Here is a 25,355-nt window from a genome sequence, read left to right as displayed (position 1 = left end):
GGTTATTAATGAAATTAAAATGGATCACCAGCTGGACCAGATGGTGTCCCTGCCATTTTGTTAAAGAAAGTAGTTCATTCTATTGCAAAGCCGCTTGCAATATTATTACGGCAAAGTGTAGATACAGGCAAGATTTATGATGAGCATAAATTAGCATATATTACCCCTACTTTCAAAAGTGGATCAAGACTAGAGGTAAGTAATTATAAGACTGACTCTAACACATCACATATTATGAATGTGCATGAAAGGGTAATGAAAAAAAATATTATGAAACATTAAATGAAAAATAATTTGTTTAATATAGGACAACATGGGTTTTTGTAACAGGAAAAAGTACACAAACCGAACTGTTAGTCCATCGATAACATATATTGAAATAGGATTGAAAGAGTAAAGAAAGCAAACGTTGTTTACCTAGACTTTGCAAAAGCTTTTGACAAGGCAGACAATACTATATTATCAAAGAAAATTAGAAAACATAATATAGTGGACAAAGTAGAATGATGGATAAAAGAATTTTTACACAACAGAAAACAGATAGTTATTGTCAACGATGAGAAATCGGATGAAGCTAAGGTAATATCCGGTGTGTCACAAGGTATGGTGTTAGCTGCATTGCTGTTTGTTATTATGATTGCAGACATAGGCAGTAATGTTAAGGACTCGGTAGTGAGTAGTTTCGCCAACAATGACACAAGAATAAGCAGAAAAATTACTTGTGATGCAAATAGGAACTCGCTACAAAGAGACCTTAACAAAGTATATGAATGGGCAGATGTAAATAGGATGTTATTTAACTCTGATAAATTTGGATCAATAAATTATGGAGATAAAGAAGGAAAGCTATATGCATATAGGGGACTCAATAACGAGACAATCACTAATAAGGAAGCAGTTAAAGACCTTGGTGTTATGTTGAATAGGAACATGTTATGCAATGATCAAATAGCATTCTATTGGCAAAATGCAAAGCAAAAATGGGTACATTGTTACAGCACTTCAAAACAAGAAAAGCCTAACACATGATTATGCTATATAACACATAAGTACATAGTCCACTTGAATATTGCAATATGATATGGTACCACACTACCAAAAGGATATTGCACAAATAGAGTGTACAAAGGTCCTTTACAGCTAGAATAGAAGTTAAGGATCTTGACCTACTGGAAAGACTACAATTTTTTATTATATAGTCTAAAAAGGAGAAGAGAACGCTACATGTTAATACAGGTGGCCAGCGATTAATGGCACAATCACTTAGTGGCAAATCAGTTTTACAGCTGTCGTCAAAAATATTAATGAAAAAAATAAGGTATTTTAAGGTATTTTTATGGCACAATTTTCGGTCAACAGCGCCGCTAGTGCCGTTATGTCTGACAAGTACATACATTTGTAGAAATAACGTTCAGACCATAAAGGTTATGCAAATTATATTAAAAACTTTCATTGAGATTTATTACATAGGTATTAGGGTAAAATATATGCCTCTGACGCTGTTTTATGCCAAAAATATAGAGTTAAATAAGTGCAAATTTAGCTATGGATGTGTTGATTTATAAATGTTCATGCTTTTATGTTTACAATGTGTATGAAAATATATTACGTATAAGGTACTTTTATTTCTGCACAGAAATATTATATAAAGGCAGCTTTTGAAAATGCCCTTCACATTATCAAAGAGGATGTTTTTCATATTCGTTCTTGTGAGCCGCTGCCTCCCGCTCTTCTGAAATATTTTAGTTAAAAAAAAGTACAAACTTAGTGATCGATGTGTCGATTTTATAAATGTTCATGCTTTTATGTTTAAAATGTGTATGAAAATGTATTATGTATATGGCAATTTTATTTCTGCACGAAATATGACACAAGGGCAGCTTGTGAAACTCCCCTTCACGCTATCAAATATTATGTTTTCCATCTTTGTTCTTACAAGCCGCCACCTGCCGCTCTTCCAAAAAATATTCTTTGTTCTTGTAAGCTGCCACCTGCCGCTCTTCCAAAAAATAGTTAAAAAAAGTGCAAATTTAGCAATCAATGTGTCGATTTTATAAATGTCCATCTTTTATGTTTTAAAATGTATGAAAATATTATTACGTATAACGGCAATCTTTTTGTTAACTGCCCAAAACATTTATTCAGAGGATGTCTTTAATGTTCATTCTTGTCCGCTGCTGTTCCGAAAAATGCATTTACAAAGACGTCACGTGGTTATATTTTTTTTCCTTTGGGAGCTAGTTATACCTCATTTTGTTAATGAAACTTCAGCTTTTTGTTATAAGTTTTCATGCATTTATGTTTAAAATGTGTATGAAAAATGTATTACAGGGTATTTTTTTATTTTTGTTCATAAATTTGATCAGTGGCACTACGCATGTCCATTTGAAGTCTTTGTAACAGCCCTTCACATGATGAAGACAATAGGTTGTTCAGTCGCACCCAAATAATAAAATTTTTATTTACATAATTGAATCAAGTTTTTTATGACAATTTATATTTACAATTGTTACATAAAAGACAAAACTTGCGTATATATTCGATTTTGCAACACTGCAATTTGTTTGTTTTTCCATGGGATAGAAGTACAAAATATAAGTCTGCAACTCCGTCGATTTTTTGCTTTGTTACGCAAGCAAAAAATTGAGGTACAACTATACGAGCTCGAAATGCCACTGCTACATAAATGGCATAGTGACGAAAATTAAGATAAGCACAGAAGAAAAAGTAAATATGCATCTTTTCCATAAATCTTTTAAAAAGTTATATATTACTTCACAGTATCCAATAATATTGTATGTATTCTCATATTATCTTCTTATAAAATACCATGATAAATCTAAGCTAGTATTCCGCTGAGCGACCAATGTTTTGATTTGGAAATCAGCTGATGGCAAATACGAGTTTGTTTAGTCATATTTAGCGTAATTCTGAGCGAATTTTCTTGCTTCTAATTAGCATAAACGAATATCTAGATACTTGACTTATACAAGACAAGGGTTACTTTCCTTATACGATGTGTTTTTAGGTGGAAATGTGACTTGAATATGTCTCGTTGTGATTGTGAACCAATTTTTTTTCGTTAGCAGATTAGGTTGGCAGCATGTTTGAGTAAAAAAATTATGTGATTCCATTTGCAAATTTCTTTTATATCATCATAATATGAACTTTACGTTATTCATCTTCTATCGGCATGAAACCAACAGTGTTCTTTCAAGCACAGTAGTTTTGATTAAAATTATTTTATCTTAATTTTATCTACAGTTGTGTTTGATGGCATACGTTTACTGGAGTTTTATCCTTGTTGCCGATGCACGATAATGGTCATTAGCAGCTTGAACAGTTTTCTCAGCTTAAGTTATAACCTAGGTTTAAATTTAATGGATATATTTCCTTATTGATCTTTGATCTATTAGCGAATAATGTTATCACATTAAGATATCTCAGGTTTATTCTACATAATATTCTACATAATGGCATTGATAATAACTATGGTAAAAGTGTACACACTATAGTACAATGATTGAAATACAAGCCAACTGGTTGTACTTAGAAAAAAAAAAAAAAAACATTGTTTCTTGTTTTGTTGTTCATGGCTGTACACGTTTATGCCATGAGTACGTATAACGTTGAAACCATACTTTCTCATTCTCTTTTGCGTTTTTGACTTATGTAAGTAGAAGATGGGATTAAATTTAGGCTATTGCAATTTGCCAGCTCATCTGAGGAACATATAAGGAGTGATCATAGATGTGTTTAAGTATAAACCAACAAATATCTAAGCTGCATCCCAGACCATCCAAGATTGGAAGATGCAAAATATACTGGAAAATGCATTAGCAATTCTCTGGTAGACATTAAAGGTGCCTCACACTGAGGACCTGGGGAAAACCCGAACAAGCTGTTAAGGTCTGTAAGATAAGCTCTCTCTCTCTCTCTCCGCCAAAGAATTGACAGATAGACAAACAGGATACTTGTTCACCCTCTCTCTTCTCTGGAATAAACTTATGTAGTTATGGAAGGGAAGAAGTGTTGCCTATAGAAGCTCATTTCAATCTTTTGATATTGCAAAGAGTTATTCTCTCTCTCTCTCTCTAAATAATTCATAAATAATTTCACTCTTGATGGTGGTTAAATAATGCTGTTGCCATTCAGTGCTCTCTCACACTCTCTCTGTTATTGAATGTATATTTTTCTAATGGTACAATGTTTAAGATGATGATAATAATATCAGTTCAATGGTATATTTGATAAGGATATCTTTAAGTCATTTTGATTTAACTTCCAACTTCCAAGATAGGCAGATATAAGCTATAAGCATTTTTAGAGGGAGTTCTAACTATTCGCGGGGTGTCTGGTACCCATCCCTCGCGCAATACTGGGGAAAACTTATAGTATAAAGAAAATTAGCAAAGAAGGTTAAAATTCCTACCGAGATACTAGCAAAGGGTTAGGCTTCCGTTAGGCTAGGCACTGATTAACCAAATCGGTTTTACTACTGATCAATTCAGACCAGACTGAGTGTCTAATTCCAATTTGGCTGCCACCATCAGCCAGTCATATCTTATCTTTATTGCCAAATATCACAACAATCCTCACACTTTAAAAAATGCAAACTGTACAAATCAGTAATGTAATAATAAATCACAGTAATCCTGGTCATGGCACCATTTTATTACTACAGTAGTACCTCAGGATACAAAATTAATCCGTTCCGAAGCGGCCTTTCGTAACCTGATTTTTTCATATCTTGAACCACTTTTACATGTAAATTTGCCTAATTTGTTCCAAGCCCTACAAAAACACCCCTGTAAATTTTATAATAAAGCTAAATTGACCAATAAACAATGAAATACAACAATTTTGACCATTCAATACCTAACTTAAACTACATATATACTACTAATATGTACTACATACCTGTAAATAAAGTGTATTAGAGTACATGGTACAAGAAATATTGTACTTACATACGTATCGTATGTAGTAAAATGTGGAACCTTACCTTTCGAGTGAGGCAATCTCCGAAAGTGGCGACAGAGGAGAAGGACAAATGGCAGAAAACATGAACACTTAACTTTATGAAACACATTAAAAAATGGCAGAAAAAATTAACACTAAACTTTACGAAACACATTAACAAATGGCAGAATACAGTTAACACTTCTTGATTATCTCCATCTTCGTTCTCCATAGAAAGCATCCTCTTCTTTCCGTGAACTTCAGCAACATTCTTGGGACCTATGGCTAATAACGTAAGTAATTAAGTTCACACACAACACAATATAGTAACTTACAGTACAACGAAAGCCAAATCACTAACACAAATTTACGTTCACAAACAAAATATGTATATGTGAACGAACGAATTCCAGTGTTTACAATAACGCTGCCGCAAAAAATGGTCAAGGAACGCTTTTACATAGAGGCATGATGCTGACCAATAGGAGAGCAGGATCTTATGGCAGTGACTAGCATCAGGAACCAATGGGAGAGCGGGAGGATGGCAGTGAGTATACTCAGTTGGTGGCGTGCGAGTTTTAAAATTGTTCTCGGTGGTCCAGGCGAATCTCGGGACTTTACAGTAACACCCTTTTGTAACCTGAATTATTTTCATATGCAGAGGCAAAAAAAATCCTCATATTTGCTTTCGTAACTTGAATTTTTCGTAAGTTGGGACTTTCGTATGTCGAGGTTCCACTGTACTTGCTTAGTATTAAGTAGAGAATTCCAAATCACATGGGATAACATAGCCTAAGGTGACTTGAAATGCGAATAATCAAATCATAGTCCAAGACCTACACTTCGACACCCATTTTACTGTACTCTTTTAATTGACATTCAAGATATGACATTGCATTGTGTATACCAATGAGTATATAAATGATATTAACTTACTGTGAATGTGAAAGAGGGATTCGTTGTTGTGAATGACGAGATTGCTATCCTAGCCTGAATTATATGGAACTGATTCCAGCTCATTCTATGCTCCATAACTCTCCTTCAAAGTGCATCACGAGAAAACTACCCTTATTCTAAGTATGCATATCCCATAAAGGCACTTTCCCCAAACAAACTCTGAGCAGAGGATAGTCAAGTGATTACGATACGGAGATCTCGATGACTTCTTGTAGTCTTGATTATGGCGGCATCCTAAGTTATTATCATACAACCTCACACTCTGGTTTATGTAACAAGACTGCCCACGACTGTGGTTGACTGAACCACCAAATGTATTCGACTAACTACCGGACCAACTAAAACAATGATGGTCAGCAGTTAAGCTATTACAAGCATACGTACAAACTAATACACAAAATAACTGAACACAATGTTTTTCCTAACTAAATACAAATAGAACAAAATCCAACAATGCCTACAACTAATGAAGAAAGAATGCAGTCACTCATCATACCTTGCTGGTCTGAAGAATATCTTCTCTTTGTGAAAATGTGTATCATTGCCTCTGGCTTCAACGTGAGCACTGTAGGCTTCAGTGTACACATCCAAGCATACAGCCAAACGGTACAATATTAGAGGCAATAACTGTAAACGTTCACACCGAGTTGGGGCCAATTCATCCCAATGTACATTAACTTCTTTTTCCATTTGCTGTAATTAAAAACAATACATTAAAATGACAGAAAATAATGTAAAATACATCAACTCTCCATACCATTTATTATGTGTATATTCTTCAAGAAGTTATTGCATCCAACAATAATGAAGAACTGAAACATGGGGTGTGGCTTACAAGAACAAGCAATCATAAAACCTGGTTTTGAGATTTTCATCACTGGGCAGAGTAAATGCTATAGCATCATCTGGTAGTTTTAGTTTGTCAGTTTTAATACAGTCAAGTATTTCAACACCCCAATGATCAATACACCCCAGAAAAAAAAAATTGCTTTGTTAAAAGTAGTGGGCATGGGGTGATATTTTTATTCAGTAGTACCAATACTAACTATAAATTATTATAGCATCATGGTATGTATTACACAATAAACTGAATTAATTTTTTCTTATCTCTTCATTTATAACTTTTTTCATATATCTGTCAGTGACTTGAATTTTTTTTATCCCTCATATGGTTGTTGAGAGTTCTTACAGTTATCATTGATGAAATTCTTAAAACTTTATGATGTTAAAAAGTAAGGGCCTAGTTTGGAGAAGCTGGTAACAGATCTCGCTCCAAGGAAGCTGGTCAAGTTTTTAACTAAACAAAACCATTATAAATCTACTTAAATTCAAGAACATTATATAAAAAAGTGTTCCAAAAAATTCTGAGGTTTTTTAAATTATCTAGTTTAAATTTAGTCATTATCCTTTTTACATTACTAAAACTGATTTTGTATGCAAAAGTAAAATAGGAAATCTCCCAACTATGACTCTGCTAGACACACTTAAAAGACAGTCAGACACCGTTCATGCCTCTGCGATGAACTTTGAAAGCTCAAGTAAAGACTCAAGAATTTCCACTATTACAAAGCTATTTGATGGCAGAGTTGTGAACATTTTTTCTTCCAGTTTACGGTGTGCTCAATGAGCTTTCTTGAAAAATTCTAAGCGATTTTATATTAGCAAACAACCACACTAATATTGTATATAACTTTTAAACTTTCTTATTCTCAAGCCTAAATATTATATTTATATATATGGACAAATTTTTTCACAAATTTGTATTTTTCATAGCTAACAAACCTGAGGTCTTAACAATACAATAAATGTCTAGCACCAGCTGAAAAACTAGTTAACACAATCAAAGATTGCAAAGCAAGGAATCTGTGGCATCTGGCAATTCCTGTGTTTACAAGGTGGAAGCTGGTCACTGACCAGGCTTGGAACCTCATGACGCATAAGACCAGGCTTGGAACCTCATGACGCATCAGTCTTTCTTCCAACCCAGGATATGAGAGGGGTGGCTAGAGGCAGGCAGTCAACATTAAAACCTCAGATTTGTTAGCTATGAAAAATACAAACTGATTAAAAATTTGCCCGGAATGTGAGGGTTAAATGGGAATTTTATAGCTTGGCTACCAGGATAATGACAGCCAATATAATATCCATTATTTAGTGACTGAGAAACTGTCACCATGGCACAACATCAGTGTAGTAAAAGGTAGCGACTTGGTATACCTGCACTGCCTGGCAATAGTTGCCAGGATACTGCTTGCTGAATACTGCCATATACCTATTGTCTTAAACAATAAGGGAACTGAAGCAATACTCTATATGTGAATGCACCATTTTCCAGTGTCACTGAGTAGCCTGGCAATGAATGCTGCAATACAGATCTGGAATTATTTAGATATCCATGCCTTTCCTCTGATTCGACTTCTGAAACAGGATTTAATAAAGTTTCAGACTTCACTGAACTCCTGAATGACTCTCACAACCCCTTTTGGCCCTAGAAACAGATTTCCAGACTTTTTGAACCACATCATGGAAAATAGAAAAAGATATTGCCACTTTGAGGAGACTTCTGAAGCAGCTCCATTTACACCATTTTTAGTTACCTGGAGCCCCTATATTTTCACACAAGGTGTAGTCTAAGAGAGATGAACTTTTCTAAAATCACAGCATCAACTATTACAATCCCTGGCTCTACCACTAACCCTTTCCACAGATAGTTAGAGCAATTGTTATTGTTCCTTGGTGTAATGAGCATGGTATTCATCCACTTGACACCTGTTCCCATTCTAATGCAGCTCTCTCTCTCTCACTCAATTACTCTGGGTTACAAGTCAACTCTTTTCATTGAAGGGTAGATGATTCAGTAAACTGTTCTCTTCCAAGGTTAGTTGACATTGTCATTGTCCTCACTCCTAAATTGAGATTTCTGAAGGGTGGATTCATATGACAAAACAATGATTTTTTTTTTTTTTTTTTTTTTTACTAAAACATATTTATATATAAAGCCATTAATCTAAACCTTTTAGTGCCCTCCTCCCTTCCCCACACTTCTACATGGAGGTTAGCAAGATGAAAAAAAAAAAAAAGTGATGCCTTCTGGGATAAATGGAACATGTCTGGCCATATGTATTCATATCTTTCTTCTGTCTAGACTTATCTGTTTGGTGTATCTGGGAGCCATTAACACATAAAGGCCTGCTAATAATTGTCTTGTATAAAAATATTTTATTGTAAAACCATTTTTAATTATTGTATCTGGGGAATTTGAACCATACATCTTATGTGCCAGTCATGGCAAGATATTTTTGTCATTTGGGAGGAACAGGAGCGGTTCATCTTCATGATTCCCATTCCTCATGTTCTGACAAACTTTGAAGGAATGTTTATGCAAAATATTGGCTTTCATGCCTAATGTGACTGGGAAGAGGATGAATTTCTGCTTTTACAGTCTTCTCTTCTCTTCTTGCTCCTGTCTCTTATATTCATCCTTCCTCCTAAACTACAATTCAGGCTTTTTATAAATAATGATTTAGAAAGTCATAAGTTTTTCAGACAAACCAAGTACTATAAAAAAAGTGTCGTCCTTTCCCCGCATTCCACATGGTTGAGGATGGGACATAATATCAAGCCTTTGCAGGATGAGGGAACATGGTTTGGGCATGAACAATGGGTTCACTGCTTCCCAGGACATAGAAAGTTGGTACAACTATAGATACACTGCACAGAGTAAGGCTGTTTACAATTAATGTGCTTAAAATACATTCTATTTGCTAAAAATAATTTTCATTCCAACTGTAGGTTATAAAATAAAAACAAACAAATCAGAGATATCCACAATCAAGTCAGCACACTTATGAGGCTGGAACCACTGATTAAAACATCGAGTGCTCTTCTCTGAACTGAACTTAATGTCTTTAAGATGGAGTCTTTCTTAAGTATTTATCATTAGTTCAGGAGTGCAAAGGGTGGCAAATTTACCTAACCCAGGTACTGGTTCAAAGTTTCCAGTAACGCTCACTTCTCTGAGGGCCCATATAATTATATCTACTGTGTTGCTTCAAGCAAATTTAGTTATCTATATCAATAAATGATACTGTATTACACAATTATTCTCCTGCTTAGCTACTCTTCTCTGTCCCTTTATTCTTTTATCTTTGCTATCTTACCAAGTATCTTTTAACTGTCAAGGTGAGTTTTACAAAAAACCAGAACTATTCCATTACCATTCCTGGATGTAATGGTTACATATAAATAGTTTGAAAATTAATAAAAATTATAAAATTCTTTCAATGATGATAAACTGGCTTTTTAAAGAAAATTAATGAATTTCCCTTTCCCTCTCATTGCCACGAGAAAAGAAATGTGGCACTAAAACCAAATCCTACATTAACAACTCCCCTTTCAACTCCTATATGAACAATCCCCTTTGAAATTATCGGCAAACATCAAAGGGGATTCAAAATGCCTAGGTATATCTTCAACATACCCTTAGTTGTGGATTATTAGATGCTTGATGTTGCCCATCCCAATGAAGGCAAAGTGATGTAACCGGTTCAGTTGTTGGATGGTCAGGTGACAGTGCAATTACAGCTTCTAACCGGACTGCAAGAAAACAATCACAAATTTTGATGATAGGTACTTATGCCAGTCAAAATAAATAGCTTTAAAATGGAATTGCTTCATTCACCTAAAATAATAAAGTCCATTTTTATAATATGGTACATATGTATTAAGGGGATTTCAGGGATCAGTGCCGATGGAATGCTGTTTTTTGGCAATATTTTTGATGGCTCTGGCAAATGAAAAACTCGCTTTTTACCTCTGATAAGTACCAGAACTATTGAACTTAGGTACAAAATCATCATTGCAAAAATTAGGTAGAGTTATAAATTATACTGTTGTCAACTTTCACCTCTATCGGATACTTTAATAATATGTAAGTTACTACCAAAAAACAGCATTCCATCGGCTCTGAATCCCTTGGTAGTTTGTTAAAATGTAAAATTCCTGAAATGATGTACGTTCAACATGATGCAATATGCAAGATTATTATTATTAAATTTGTTTAACCAGACTACTGATCTGAATGTTTTCATCTCTCATCAGGGCTGGCCCAATGGATTAGCATAAAATACTAGTCCCAAGCACTAGCACCCAATAGGAATTAACATGAACTTTAAACTGCACACAGGCACATGGTTTCATACTGGAACATATACAATGAATACATTTACTAATGTACTCATTGTATTTTAATTATTGTTTTTTAATTTGACAAATGCTATAGTAGACCTCCCGAATTCGTGGGGGATGCATACCAGACCCCCTTATGAATAGCTAGAATCCGCAAATAGTTGGAACCCCATAAAAAGGCTTGAAACTGCCTATTTTGTTAACTAAAAGTCAAGATGGAATTGATATGAAAATACAGCAATGTGTGGATACTTTTCACAGAAAATTACCATGAACAAGTGAATTTCCCACGAATAACACCCTTAGAGGAATCCGTGAATATGCAAGTCCTCGAGTCACTGTAGGGGTTTTTGTGCTTTTATTACTTACTTATTTTTATACTTTATTAATCAAATAAATGAGTTCTTCAAGAACACCAAAATTAGAATGACTGAAAATGTAAAAGATTATGACAAAATTTCCTTCGTTGACTTATTTCCAAAAGTTGACAGTCACATACTTTGGAGATTCACACAACACATCTGACCATTATTATCACCTTGCACTCTGAGCACTTGGGAGCTGGGCCGTGTGGGCTGCTCATTAACCCTCTTACTCCAACTGTACGTATTTTACGTCGACATTTTTTGTCTCCCGTGCGCTGACTGGACGTAATTTACGTCGACTTACAAAAGTTTTTTTTAAATTCGCGGAAAAATACTTTTAGGCCTACCAGCCTAAAACTTTTGAATCACGCGCCTTGGAGGATGCTGGGAGTTCACGGATCAAGGTGTTGTTTTGTTTACAATCGTTACGCAGGCACGCAAGCGCGAATTTCTTTCTTGCCGCACTAAAAAGTACCTGTGACACATCTCGGAAATTATTTCATCACTTTGACATAATTTTTGTACCATTGTAAATTAGCCGTTACATGAAGTATTATATATGAAAATGTGCGCATTTTTATGTAGAATACAACAATAAAATACTCATGATTGTAGCTTTTATCAGTTTTGAGATATTTTCATATAAATAACAATAATTGCCAAAATTTCAACCTTCGGTCAACTTTGACTACCGAAATGGTCGAAAAACAATTGTTAGCTAAAACTCTTATATTTTAGTAATATTCAATCAATAACCTTAATTTTGCAACTAATTGGAAGTCTCTAGCACAATATTTCGATTTATGGTGAATTTATGAAAAAACGTTTTCCTTACGTCCGCGCAGTAACTCTTCCGAAAAAAATCATACATGCGATTGTGGTAATGTTTGCACCATTTTAAAATTAGCCGTTATATAAAATTTTATATATGGAAATGTGCGCAATTTCATGCACAATACAACTAAAAACAACCCATGGTTGTAGCTTTTATCAGTTTTGAGATATTTTCATATATAACGATAATTGCCAAAATTTCAACAACATTCGGTCCAACTTTGACTCTACCGAAATGGTCGAAAAACGCAATTGTAAGCTAAAACGCTTATATTCTAGTAATATTCAAGCATTTACCTTCATTTTGCAACAAATTGGAAGTCTCTAGCACAATATTTCGATTTATGGTGAATTTATGAAAAAAATAACATTTTCTTTACGTCCGCACGGTAATTCTTCCGAAAAAATCATACGTGCGATTGTGGTAATGTTTGCACCATTTTAAATTAGCCGTTACGTAAAGTTTTATATATGAAAATGTGCGCAATTTCATGTAGAATACAACAAAAAATAATTGAAGGTTGTAGCTTTTCTCATTTTTGAAATATTTGCATATAAATCACGATAAATAGAAAAAATGATATTGTTATGATACAATAAAGTTTGTTCATACTTACCTGGCAGATATATATATAGCTGTATTCTCCGAAGTCCGACAGAATTTCAAAACTCCACCCGGCACACGCAGTGGTCGGCCAGGTGGTAGTACCCATTCCCGCCACTTGGGAGGCGGGTCGTAAGGAACCATTCCCATTTTCTGTCAGATTTTTCTAGTGCCACTGTCTCCTGAGGGGAGGTGGGTGGGGCACTTTGATTATATATATCTGCCAGGTAAGTATGAACAAACTTTATTGTATCATAACAATATCATTTTTGTTCATGAATCTTACCTGCCAGATATATATATAGCTGAATCCCACCTTTGGAGGAAGGGAGAGACAGATTCGATTTTGGGAAACAATTTCATATATATGATTGATATTTTGGTTCCTTAACTGTTAGCATAGCTGACTTTGTGAGTACCGTCCCCCAAGTCTGCTTCTGCTTTACTAGAGACTCCAGCTAGGTAGTGACCTGTGAAGCTGTTGAGTTCTAGAGGATCTGTCACGGGGGCGTGACCACAATGCAACTAGATCCTATATTATAGACCTCCAATTTCGGTACTGCATTCCTAGAGGTGCCAGCAAGGACGTGACCTGTGTAGCTGGTGCGCTCTAATGAACTGTCACGGGGAGCGTGACCACAATGTGACAGATAACATAGGTGTTGTTTAGACACCGAATGCTGTTAATGCTTCACTGGAGGTGCCAGCAAGGACGTGACCTATGTAGCTGGTGCGCTCCAGATGATTTGTCATGGGGGCGTGACCACACTGTGACAAAAACATTTTACCCTACTATGAGGGCGAAGCAAAACATTACCACCTGACCTAGCCTATCTGGTTAAACTTCGTAAAACCAAGGCTAATGGAGGGAAGTCCGCCTAAGGCGGCCTACCCATGACCACAAAAAACTAAACACCTACATAAACATAATAAAAATAAAAAATAAAAAGAAATAAAATTAAAAAGTCCAAACTAACATATTATTTTCTAAAAGATAGGAAGAGTGCTACTCTCTGTCCCAATATATTGTCTGCTGCGACATATGGGCCCAAAGAGTAGCAGTTCTCGTATGTAATCCTCACCTCCCGAAGGTAGTGAGAGGAAAACACTGAATTACTATGCCAAAATGTGGCATTCAAGATGTCATTGAGTGCCATGTTCTTTTGGAAGGCTACCGACGTAGAAATAGCCCTCAGTCCATGTGCATTCACCTTCAACACTTTCATATCACTGTCTTGACAGGATGAATGCACTTCCTTGATGGTGCCCCTCAAGAAAAAAGCCAAAGCATTCTTTGACACTGGTAACCTTGGCTTCCTGACCAAACACCACAAGTTATCAGAAGGACCTCTTATAAACTTGGTTCCTATCTTTTCAGACGGAGGGTTGACTTCCTAGCTATTGCTTAGGAGTCTGCTTCGTCTCAAGAGCCTCAGCGAGGATGTGACCTATGGGTAAGAGTTCTTGTGGGTTTGCCGATGGGGTCTTATCCACTTACTCGCAAAGCCTAACTGGCATTTGTCAATGGGTGCTAATTCCACTCATATGACCATATACCTATGCCTATTAGCATAATTAAAGGAGCACAACACCGATCCCGATCACCTGATCCTAACACGAGGGTTAGCGCTTAATTTGAAGAGTTAAACTAAAAAAAAAATTAACTCACTAGTTAAGGATCAGTGTCGGCTCCCTATCCCAGCAACGTATCCGCAGACACGAACAACCAAGAGAAAAGGATCTCTTGTAGGTTGAATTGACATCCTTCGTGTAACGGGAGGTCAACACAGAATTGCATCTCCCGTAAGTGACAGCTCATATGTCCTTTATGACATATTGTTATGGACCAAGAATTCATAAAGCTCGCGACCTTCATGCCATAGGTCTTTCGAATGGACTGGACATGAGGAACTTCAGAACTACATCCAAGTTCCAAGACGGCAACTTGGGTTGGGTTTTTGAACCTTCATCGTTTCGAAAGATCTCAAGAGATCGTGAAGGTCTCTGTTGTCCGCCAAGTCCAGGCCTCTGTGCCTAAAGACAACTAAAAGCACACTCTTATAACCCTTGATTGTAGAGACTGCAAGTTTTAGATCCCTTCTCAGAAAAGGAAGTCAGCAATCTGGCTCACAGAGGTCGTGGTGGAGGAAATGCCGTTCTTCTTGCACCAACTCCTGAAGACTATCCACTTCGATTGTACACTGCGTTTGCAAAACGCTCTTCTTGCACTGGCGATAGCTTTCGCCATTGACGTATAAAAGCCTCTCGCTCTGGCCAACTTTTGGATAGTCTGAATGCAGTCAGACTCAGAGCGAAGAGGCTTCTGTGGTACCTCTTGAAGTGGGGCTGTCTGAGTAGATCTGTCCTTACTGGAAGCGTCCTCGGGAAGTCTACTGCAAGGGCCATGCCTCTGTGACCACTCTCTCGCAGGCCAGAACGGGGCGACAAAGTCATTCTCGTCCCTTCCGACACCGCAAACTTTCTCATGACTTCCCCTAAGATCTTGAACGGGGAAAGGCGTACAGGTCCATCCCCGTCCAGGTTCCAGAGAAGTGTGTCTATCGTCACTGCAGCTGGGTCGAGTACTGGGGAGCAGTACAGTGGAAGCCTCTTCGTTCTGGACGTCGCAAGATATCCACGAGCGGACGTCCCCATAACCCCCACAGCTCTTGGCATACCTCCTGATGCAGAGTCTACTCGGTTGGCAGAAGTTGACGTCGTCTGCTGAGGAGATCTGCCCAGACATTCTCTACTCATGCTACAACTTCGTAAGGATCATGACGTCCAGTGCCCTTGCCCACAGCAAGATCTCCTTTGCCAGAGCAAAAAGGGACTGAGACTGTGTTCCTCCCTACTTCTTCAAGTACGCCAGAGCTGTGGTGTTGTCTGAGTTGACTTGGACTATTCGACGAGAGACTTTTTCTTGGAAAACTGGAGAGCTAAAAAGATGGCTGCCATTTCCTTTAGGTTTATGTGCCAGGACACCTGTTCCCCTCTCCAGGTGCCCTGCAACTTCTTTCCCCCTAATGATGCTCCCCATCCCGTGGTGGCGCGTCGGAGAACAACACTAGGTCGGGGCTCTGAAGCTTGAGAGACACGCCCTCCGACAGCTACACTGGATCTAGCCAACATTTCAAGTGATGTTTTACCTCTCATAAAATTTCCAAGATCATGTGTAGATTCTTGTTTTCTTTCCAATTGTACTTGAGAAAAAATTGTAACGGTCTGAGGTGCAGTCTCCCCAAAGGAAACAAACTTCTCCAGCGAGGAAATGGTCCCCAGTTAGACTCATCCATTCCCTCACCGAGCACGAATCTTTCCTTAGGAAGGCTAACACTTTGTCTAAGCCTTGCTGCTGACGTCCCTGGACGGAAAAGCTCGAAAAGCCACTGAATCCATCTGAATCCCCAGATACATCGATGGATTGGGTTGGGATCAGATGTGACTTTTCGAATTCACGCCAGTAGTTCCAGGGACTTCACCAACGATTAAGTTGTTTGAAAATCCTTCAGACACCGCGTTTGAGTGGAGGCATGATGAGCCCGTCGTCCTTCGAAGATAACAATTGCGAAGGAGGAGACTGAGGGGCCGCAGGCTGAAACTATTCTTCAAAAGAGGCTCGAAGCCATCGAACCAAGACCTCTTCTTCTTCTCAACTGACACACGTTCGGGAAGATGGTAACCGTGCTCTCTAGACAACCTCTGGAGAGCTGCATGAAATCTAGAGAGCAAGGCAACTGGCGAAAGAGAGGGAACGAGGAGAAGAAGAAAGGGGACTGCCTGGACTCTTGATTGGCAGCCTATCATCCTTCCTCTCGCGATGTGGCTTTGCCTTTCTCACTGCAATCAACAAAACAAGTTGTTGCTGCAAAGACACAATCATCCTTTTCGATGGAGAACATTCCTTCTCAGGCAAAAAGGCTGATCCTTTGGAGAAGACGATGGGCGAGGGAAGCCCTCCTCCTTCTCACATGGACCGCCAAGGATATATCTTAGGAGCACCGAAGTGCTCAAAGCATACTCATCGGAAGACGTCCTCTCCGGTGAAGATCGCAACACAGTAGAAAAGAGAGAGGACGTGAAGCGTCCCCCTCCCTGAGACCATACATCATACATCTTAGCTCTCTTTTACTGCGGAAAGTCTTCCAATTGCCCAGGAGACGACTGCAAAGCAGAAGGAGCTAACGGACGAGAAGCGTCCGCCTCCGAGGAACCAAAGACGACGGCCACCTTTGCGACCTATAGCGTCTTCGTTCTCCTCAGAGGGAGCGAGACCCTCCGAGAGTTCCAACTCCTGCGCGGTGGGAGGACATCTCTGAAGACTAAAGTATCTTTCAAGATTCAAATTCTATGAGATTATGAGCCATGACATCACCTATAGACGAATCTTGACTATGAGAGATGTTCAGAATCATTTCTAGATCATCTATGCTATTTCTGCAGGAAAAACTGGAGAGGTGTGAATTTCAGTCTATTCAGGGAAAACAAACTTCTCCAGCGAGGAAATGGTCCCCTGCAATTCATTCATTCCCTCACCGAGCATGTTTCCTTCCCTAATAAGGCTGCGTTTCACTTAAACAGGAGTAATTTGAAGACACTGTAGAAGATTGTTCATTTGTTTCTTCCTAAAAAGTCTCCTTCCTGAGATCCATTACTATTCTCTGATTCTCGGCGAATGTCTGAAGAAGCATTACGTTGTGCGTCCATCCAAGCGTCCTGCCGAGCGTCGCGCTCGGCGCTGTCGTATTTGGCAGCGGAAGGAGTCCCCTTCATAATCGAGCAAGGGACGTCTCGGCGAGCTAATTGACTGCATCTCTTGCACATCATTCTTGTTTCGAGGGAAATCATGTGTGCTATGCCGCTGTAGACTCGGACAGAATTCTGTTACCATGCGGTAAACAGAACCGAAAAAGGTCTAATACATATATATATATACATACACACATATACATTTACACATATATATCTATACATATACATATATCTATATATATATATATATATATATATATATATATATATATATATATATATATATATATATACATATACATACACATATATACACACATACTACATACACATATATATATATATTTATTTATTTTTTTATTTATTTATTTTTTTTTTTATGAAAAAATTCTCGCAAAGTGAAGATGTTCAGCCATGTATGCTAGAATTCCCCTCAACCCGAGGCTAAGGCCGTGATTGTAGGGTAGATACGGTTAGTCCGTCAATCCCGCAGGAGAGAGAGAGACGTAACCTACTGCGCATGGCAGACAATCAGATTGAACTGAGCACTGGCATTACGCATTAGTGACAGCAGACTCAGAGAACGTTCGTCGTTCTCGCACTGCTCTGCCTGAGTTGCCACCTACACCATTCTACGAATGAATAGGTTTACTATCATTATAGAGCAGAAACCAAAATCCATCAAACTGGTATATTTAAGCGAAACTGAATTTGCTAAATATAAAAACGGCTAACTTGGTATTGTCATAACAATACCTTAAAATAAGTTTAAAAATAGGGAACCGGCAAACCCCTGAATAGTTGCAGGGAGAACCGATTAAATGTAATAAGAATAATCGTACTCTCGGTTGTCCTCCGTAGGAGTAACTATGGTATGAGTATATAACTTGAACCATACAACCGCTTGATAGTAATATGACGTAAGGGCAAAAATAATATTACTATGATACAACATCGCTTGTTCACCTTTACCCGGCAGATATATCTATACATATATCTGACTGGTAAGTTTTATGAACAAACGTAGAGTATTTTAGACACTTGGACAGCTACCTCCCTACTTCATTCTGCCTCACCGAGGTAGGAAGAGCCATCACGCGGTAGTGTTTTGTCAATGAGAAATTATACGCTTACGCGATAGAATGAACACTCATGGCATTATCACTATACTTCACTACACTACTATAACTTTCCAATGCAAACATGATTCCAGGCTACGCAAAGATTTAAGAATCACAGATAGGGTATTACCCTCCAAAGACACTATTGTAGGGCCCGAAGGCATCACAGGTCTTTGGAGGGAAAAATTCTACTGGACGGGTAACTTGTGTTACACGCCTGGAGGAAGACCTCCTTACACTATCACGTTCTAGTTACGTACCTATGATTCATAAGCCTTCCACGCAGAATCAGACATATTTTCACACTCGTTGCAGCGCTCATCAAACATACAAACATGTTTCCTACAATTCGCGCACACTGTATGAGGGTCTACCGACGTTTTCGGTAGCCTAACCTTGCATTCTTCCACACAACATACTCTGGCCTAGTCGAACTAGATCCAGACATCGTAAGTTTAAGGAAAAATCAAGCCAAAATAAAAACAATCCACAATTAGCGCATGCCTAACCACCGATCTTAATCAAATAACCAAAAATCAATCGGGATACTCAAGTGACCAAAAGAGTTCCAAAATCCAATGACGGAGGTGCAGAAAACACTTGTTGTCTGCACCGGCGACAGAAAATATCTGACAGAAAATGGGAATGGTTCCTTACGCCCGCCTCCCAGCGGCGGGAATGGGTACTACCACCTGGCCGACCACTGCGTGTGCCGGGAGTTTTGAAATTCTGTCGGACTTCGGAGAATACAGCTATATATATATCTGGCAGGTAAGATTCATGAACAAAAAACCACGTTAGGTCAAATTTGACTCTACCGAAATGGTGGAAAAACGCAATTGTAAGCTAAAAATCTTACAGTCTAGTAATATTCAGTCATTTATCTTCATCTTGAAACAAATTCGAACTCTCTAGCACAATATTTAGATTTATGGTGAATTTAAAAAAAAAATCTTTCCTTCCCTCCGCGCGCGGAATCTCCGCCACAAATCTCCGAAATGCGTACGGCCCATTCTCGGAATATTTGCTCCATTTCATATTAGGCATTTCATAAGAGTTTTATATATGAAAATGTGCGCAATTTATGTAGAATAAAACGAAAAATATATGAAGGTTGTAGCTTTTTTCTTATTTCCAAATAATTGCATATATAATATATAAAAAATTCGACATTCGGTCAACTTTTAACTCGTCAGATATGGTCAAAAACTGCAATTGTAAGCTAATACTCTTACAGTATAGTAATATTCAATCATTTGTCTTCATTTTGAAAGAAATTGGAAGTCTCTAGGACAATATTTAGATTTATGGTGAATTTTTGAAAAAAAATATTGTTTACGTCCGCACGTTACGAATTGCATGCATTATTTTGTGATAATATTTTCTCTGTGTTGCTTTTATTGTTTTACAATGTGTTATATACCAAAATGATAGCAACGTAGTGTACATTACAACGAAAAAAAAAGTAACTTGTTACCTTTAACCGTTTTGCGCACAGCGCGATTTGAATACAATTATATATAAAATTTAGTTTTTGCGCTATCATATATCGCATTATTTATATATGATAATATTTTTTTCATTTCTGATGGTTGCATACTTCAGCCAATGAAAAAAAAGGAGCCAAAAATGAACCCTTAATCTTGAAAACTAAGCGCGCTGTGATTTTTTGAAAAAAATATTTTTTCCGCTTCCGCGCTCACTCTGAAACACCTCCGGCACAAGGGAGACAATTTTTTTTTTTTTACCGCTTCGGCGTAAGAGGGTTAAGTGTCCATGTTTCAGATGAGTATTGTATATATATATATATATATATATATATATATATATATATATACAGGCGGTCCCTGGGTTACGACGGGAGTTCTGTTCTTCACACGCGTCGTAAGCCGGAACATCGTCAAAAATCATAAGAAAACCTTACTTTAAATGCTTTGGGTGCATTAAAAACTATGTAAACTGCATTCTTATGGCATTTTTCAACAAAAAAAAAAACCTTCAAATATTGATTATTTTGCATTATTGGTGTCATAATTCATCTCCCAGATGAGCGTTGTAGGCGTCGTAACCCTGGAAATAATGTCTATTGACAAGCGCCGTAACCTCGGAATGTCGAAAGCCGACACGGTCGTAACCCGGGGACTGCCTGTATATATATATAGATATATATATATATATATACTATATATATATTTCCATTTGCTTTGTGTGTCTTACATAATCAATAGAATGGATATTCACACTTGATCTTATCATATGGGTTGCTTCTTTGACTATTCTATCAACTTCTTCATTTCCTTTGATCCCTACATGAGCAGGGATCCAACATATTGCTACATTTTTCTCATTATTATATAACTTATGGAGTAATAACTTACTTTGTTGAGCAATATTATTTTTTCAATTGTAACACTGAATGGCTTCTATAGCGCTTCTGGAGTTACTATAAATCACAAAATTATTAATGAGTCTTCTTTAATTATTTTTCTGGCTGATGCTATTGTACATAATTCAGCTGTAAATACAGAGGCATCATCTGGTAGAAAGAACCGATACGTTTTGTCCTGGGACACCGCAGCATGCTGCATATCCCACTTCATGTTAAAATTTAGTTCCATCTGTGTATATTGCGTAAGGTGGATCTTTTTGGCTTATATGCATTATTATATGTTGTCTACCGTCTATTTTTTATAAATATCTTAATTAAGTACACATTCTCATTTTATTCACTGTAAAAGGAGGAGGTAATTTTATTATTAAAGGAAATTATACACTACTTATATTCAGTGTCTCTTATAATCTTCTAGTTATAATTGGAAAAGGTGGTGGATGACTTTTTAAAATATCTCTTAATTCAAATATTTTTTTTTGTAATTGCTTGTCCAAATTCTCCGAGCACACTTCATTGTTACTAGATCTCTCTGGAGAGAGACAGGTAATTCATGAGGTTGGTGATGATCTAAGGGCCCTCATTATGAACTGGGTCTAACGTTTTCAGTGCTGTGTCTGGTGCTTGAGCCATATATTTTGCAACCATAATCAATGATCGCCAGCACTGTTGCTTTATACGGTAATGTAAGGGTTTGTCTATCGCTGATTCTGGGTGTCCCACGAGTCAGTGGTGTACTTAGACTTCAAGGGGGCAGGTATTCTCCCTCTCTCACATGATGTCTTTTTATACATTTGCTCATACAGTGGTACCTCGACATACGAAAGGCTCAAGATACGAAAGCAAATTCGAAAAATTTTACGGCTCCACATACGAAAATTGGTCAAGTTACGAAAGGCTGTTGCTGTAAAGTCCCGAGATTCGCCCAGACCACCGAGAACAATTTTAAAACTCCCGCGCCGCCAACTGAGTAAACTCGCCACCATCCTCCCGCTCTCCCATTGGTTCCTGATGCTAGTCACCCCATAAGATCCTGCTCTCCTATTGGTCAGCATCTACCTTTGTGCTTCAAGTATTCTATTGGTAAAAGGATGCTGTAAATTGAAAAACTTATTCATGCAATACATTTCATAAAAAAAAAAATTAGGTAAAGATAGAATAAAGAATAGAAATGAATGGTTATTATACTGTTTGGTAATTTCAGTAGTTGAAGAGATAAGGAAAATTTATGGCTTACTGTGTACTAGGAAAAGTGATTGCTTGGCGATAGTTTGATACTCGTAAGTGCTGGATGTAAACAAGTTTGGAAGTTTTTTTTTTTTTTTGTTTATTATAGTTAATGGTTACTTAATAATTATTTGAAATGAGTACATGCAATACATTTAATAAAAAAATTGTGAATTAGATATCATAAAATATAAAATAAATCAGACTGCTATCATCAAAGCCAACAAATACGTGTTTTTTAGAATTCTTCTTCTGTTTTCATATTACGTTACGTATATGTTTCATTATAGCTGTCAGTAACTCAGTATCTCCATTAGGTAAAGATAGACTAAAGAATAGAAATGAATGGTTATTATACTGTTTGGTAGTTTCATTAGTTGAAGAGAGATACTAATGAAAATTTATGGCTTACTGTGTCCTAAGAAAAGTGATTGCTTGGCGTTCGTTCGGTACTCGTAAGAGCTGAATGTAAACAAACAATTGGAAGGTTTTTATTGTTTGTTTGTGTATTATAGTTAATGATTAATTAATAATTATTCGAAATGAGTACTTACTTATTGGCATAATCTAAGCTGTTAGCTTCTTAGGTTTAGATGTCAGAATCATAGACTAGGCTACAGTAGCAACCGCTAACATAGGCTAGGCTTATTGCTAGGGGACACATGCTAAAGTCCTAACATATGCAGTAAAAATGGGGTTGAACATTACATGCAGCTGAATATTACTCAAGTATGTACAGTATTTTGCCTTTTTGGAGTCACATTTCTTCCGTCGGATCGGCGTCGTAACCCTAGAACATGTGTTGTAGGCCTGGAAATATAATTTACTGGGGTGTTTTTGTAGGGCTTGGAACGGATTAGGCATTTTACATGTAAAATGCAGTTCAAGATACGAAAAACTCATGATACAAAGGCCGCCTCGGAACGGATTTATTTCGTATCACGAGGTACCACTAAATTATATATACCCAGGGGTTGAAGTAGTTTTAGTTCTTATCTTTTATGATAGTATGTAAGTTATAATCGTAATTTTGCAAAGAAAAGCACAATATTAGAAAAAATATGTATAATCCAAAAAGATTACTGCATCCTCAATCTAAGTAAATTTACATAACCATATTAAAACCAATATACTCAGATTTTTTTAAAACTAATTTTAGTGCTTATCTGTGTGAGCTGTAATTACAATTTTACAAAACATAAACTTCATTATTAGAGAAAAACATAACAACATGGTAAAATTTACGACTGTCTTGCAAAAGAGGCCCACAAGGGTTTGAAAATACAGTTTACTCTCATTAAGATGGACTAGTAGGGTGCCAGTTTTAGTCAATTCTCTGGTTTAACCAGCAATACCTATAGTATATATAAACCTATAAATATACAGGCAGTCCCCAGTTCTCGGTGGACTCAGTTAATGGCGATCCGGTTTTATGGCGACATAACAGCGGAGTTTCGGTTATCGGTGCCATAAGTGCCGACAATAGCGTTAAGGCACCATAACGTACCTAACAGAGGTCATTAACTGAAACTCGGTGCCATAAATGCTATAAACCACTGCATTCAGTTAATGTAGGTTTTCACTTATTAGCACCCTACCAAAAATGGAACCCCCGCTGATAACCAGGGACTGTCTGTACTGTTAAATGTTTGCGAAATCATTAAGATCATAAATAATAAAATAGTGGGACAGTTAAGAGATCATGTGTTGACTAATACATTTTGTTTTCAACAAAAATACTCTGTAAAATGCAAAAATATACGTGATCAAAATAATTGTAATTCAACTTGTGAATTTTAACCCTTTAACGCCGATTGGACATATTAAACATCGACGAAAATTGTCTGTCGGGTGCCAAACCGACGTACGAAACGTTGACGAAATTTTCTTTTTTTTTTTAATTCACGGAAAAATAGTTATAGGCCTACTAGGCGAAAACTTTGAATCACACGCCTGGGGGATGCTGGGAGTTCATGGATCAAGCTATTGTTTGGTTTACATTCATTATCTAGGCGGCGCAAGCGCAAATTTATTTCTTCTCGCACTAAAATGCATCAGCCGACACATCTCTGAAATTATTTTGTCACTATGACATAATTTTTGCACAATTTTATATTAGCCGTTACATATGGGTTTTATATATGAAAATGTGCGGAATTTTATGTGGAATACAACAATAAACAACTCATGGTTGTAGCTTTTATCAGTTTTGAAATATTTTCATATAAATAACGATAAGTGGCAAAATTTCAACATTCGGTCAACTTTGAATCTAACCGAAATGGTCGAAAAACGCAATTGTAAGCTAAAACTCTTTTATTCTAGTAATATTCAATCATTTACCTTCATTTTACAACAAATTGGAAGTCTCTCACACAATATTTTGATTTATAGTGAATTTATATATATAAAAAAAAAAAAAACATTTTCCTTAAGTCTGCGAGGTAACTCTTCCGAAAAAATCAGACATTTTTTCGTCCGATTGTCGTAATGTTTGCACAGTTTTATAATAGCCGTTACATAAAGTTTTATATGTGGAAATGTGCGCAATTTCATGTAGAATACAACAAAAAAAAAACCATGGTTGTAGCTTTTATCAGTTTTGAAATATTTTCATATAAATAACGATGTGCCAAAATTTCAACCTTCGGTCAACTTTGACTCTACCAAAATGGTTGAAAACCGCAATTGTAAGCTAAAACTTTTACATTCTAGTAATACTCAATCATTTACCTTTATTTTGCAACAAATTGGAAGTCTCTAGCACAATATTTCGATTCATGGTTAATTTCAGAAAAAAAACTTTTTCCTACGTCCGCGCAGTAACTGCTGAAAAAATCATAAATTTTTTCGTCCGATTGTCGTAATCTTTGTACAGTTTTAAATTAGCCTTTACATAAATTTTTATTTATGAAAATGTGCACAATTTCATATAGAATACAACAAAAAACAACCCA

At 36.8% G+C, this 25,355-nt stretch overlaps 1 protein-coding gene across 1 annotated transcript in view; it reads right to left on the bottom strand.

Annotated features, from left to right (window-relative positions):
• The window catches only part of LOC135220919 (THO complex subunit 5 homolog B-like), a 255,615-nt gene that overhangs the window by 55,258 nt on the left and 175,002 nt on the right, over positions 1-25,355 (bottom strand). Inside the window, exons 13-14 of the mRNA XM_064258553.1 lie at positions 10,400-10,515; positions 6,416-6,612 (exon numbers count right to left, since the gene is read on the bottom strand). Coding sequence (XP_064114623.1) covers positions 6,416-6,612; positions 10,400-10,515 — 313 coding nt within the window. The remainder of the gene's footprint in view (positions 1-6,415; positions 6,613-10,399; positions 10,516-25,355) is intronic.

This window comes from Macrobrachium nipponense, chromosome 2, assembly GCF_015104395.2.
Source record: "Macrobrachium nipponense isolate FS-2020 chromosome 2, ASM1510439v2, whole genome shotgun sequence".
NCBI lineage: Eukaryota > Metazoa > Arthropoda > Malacostraca > Decapoda > Palaemonidae > Macrobrachium > Macrobrachium nipponense.
Note: the sequence above shows the minus strand (reverse complement) of the source record. Positions and strands in the feature narration are given on the sequence as shown.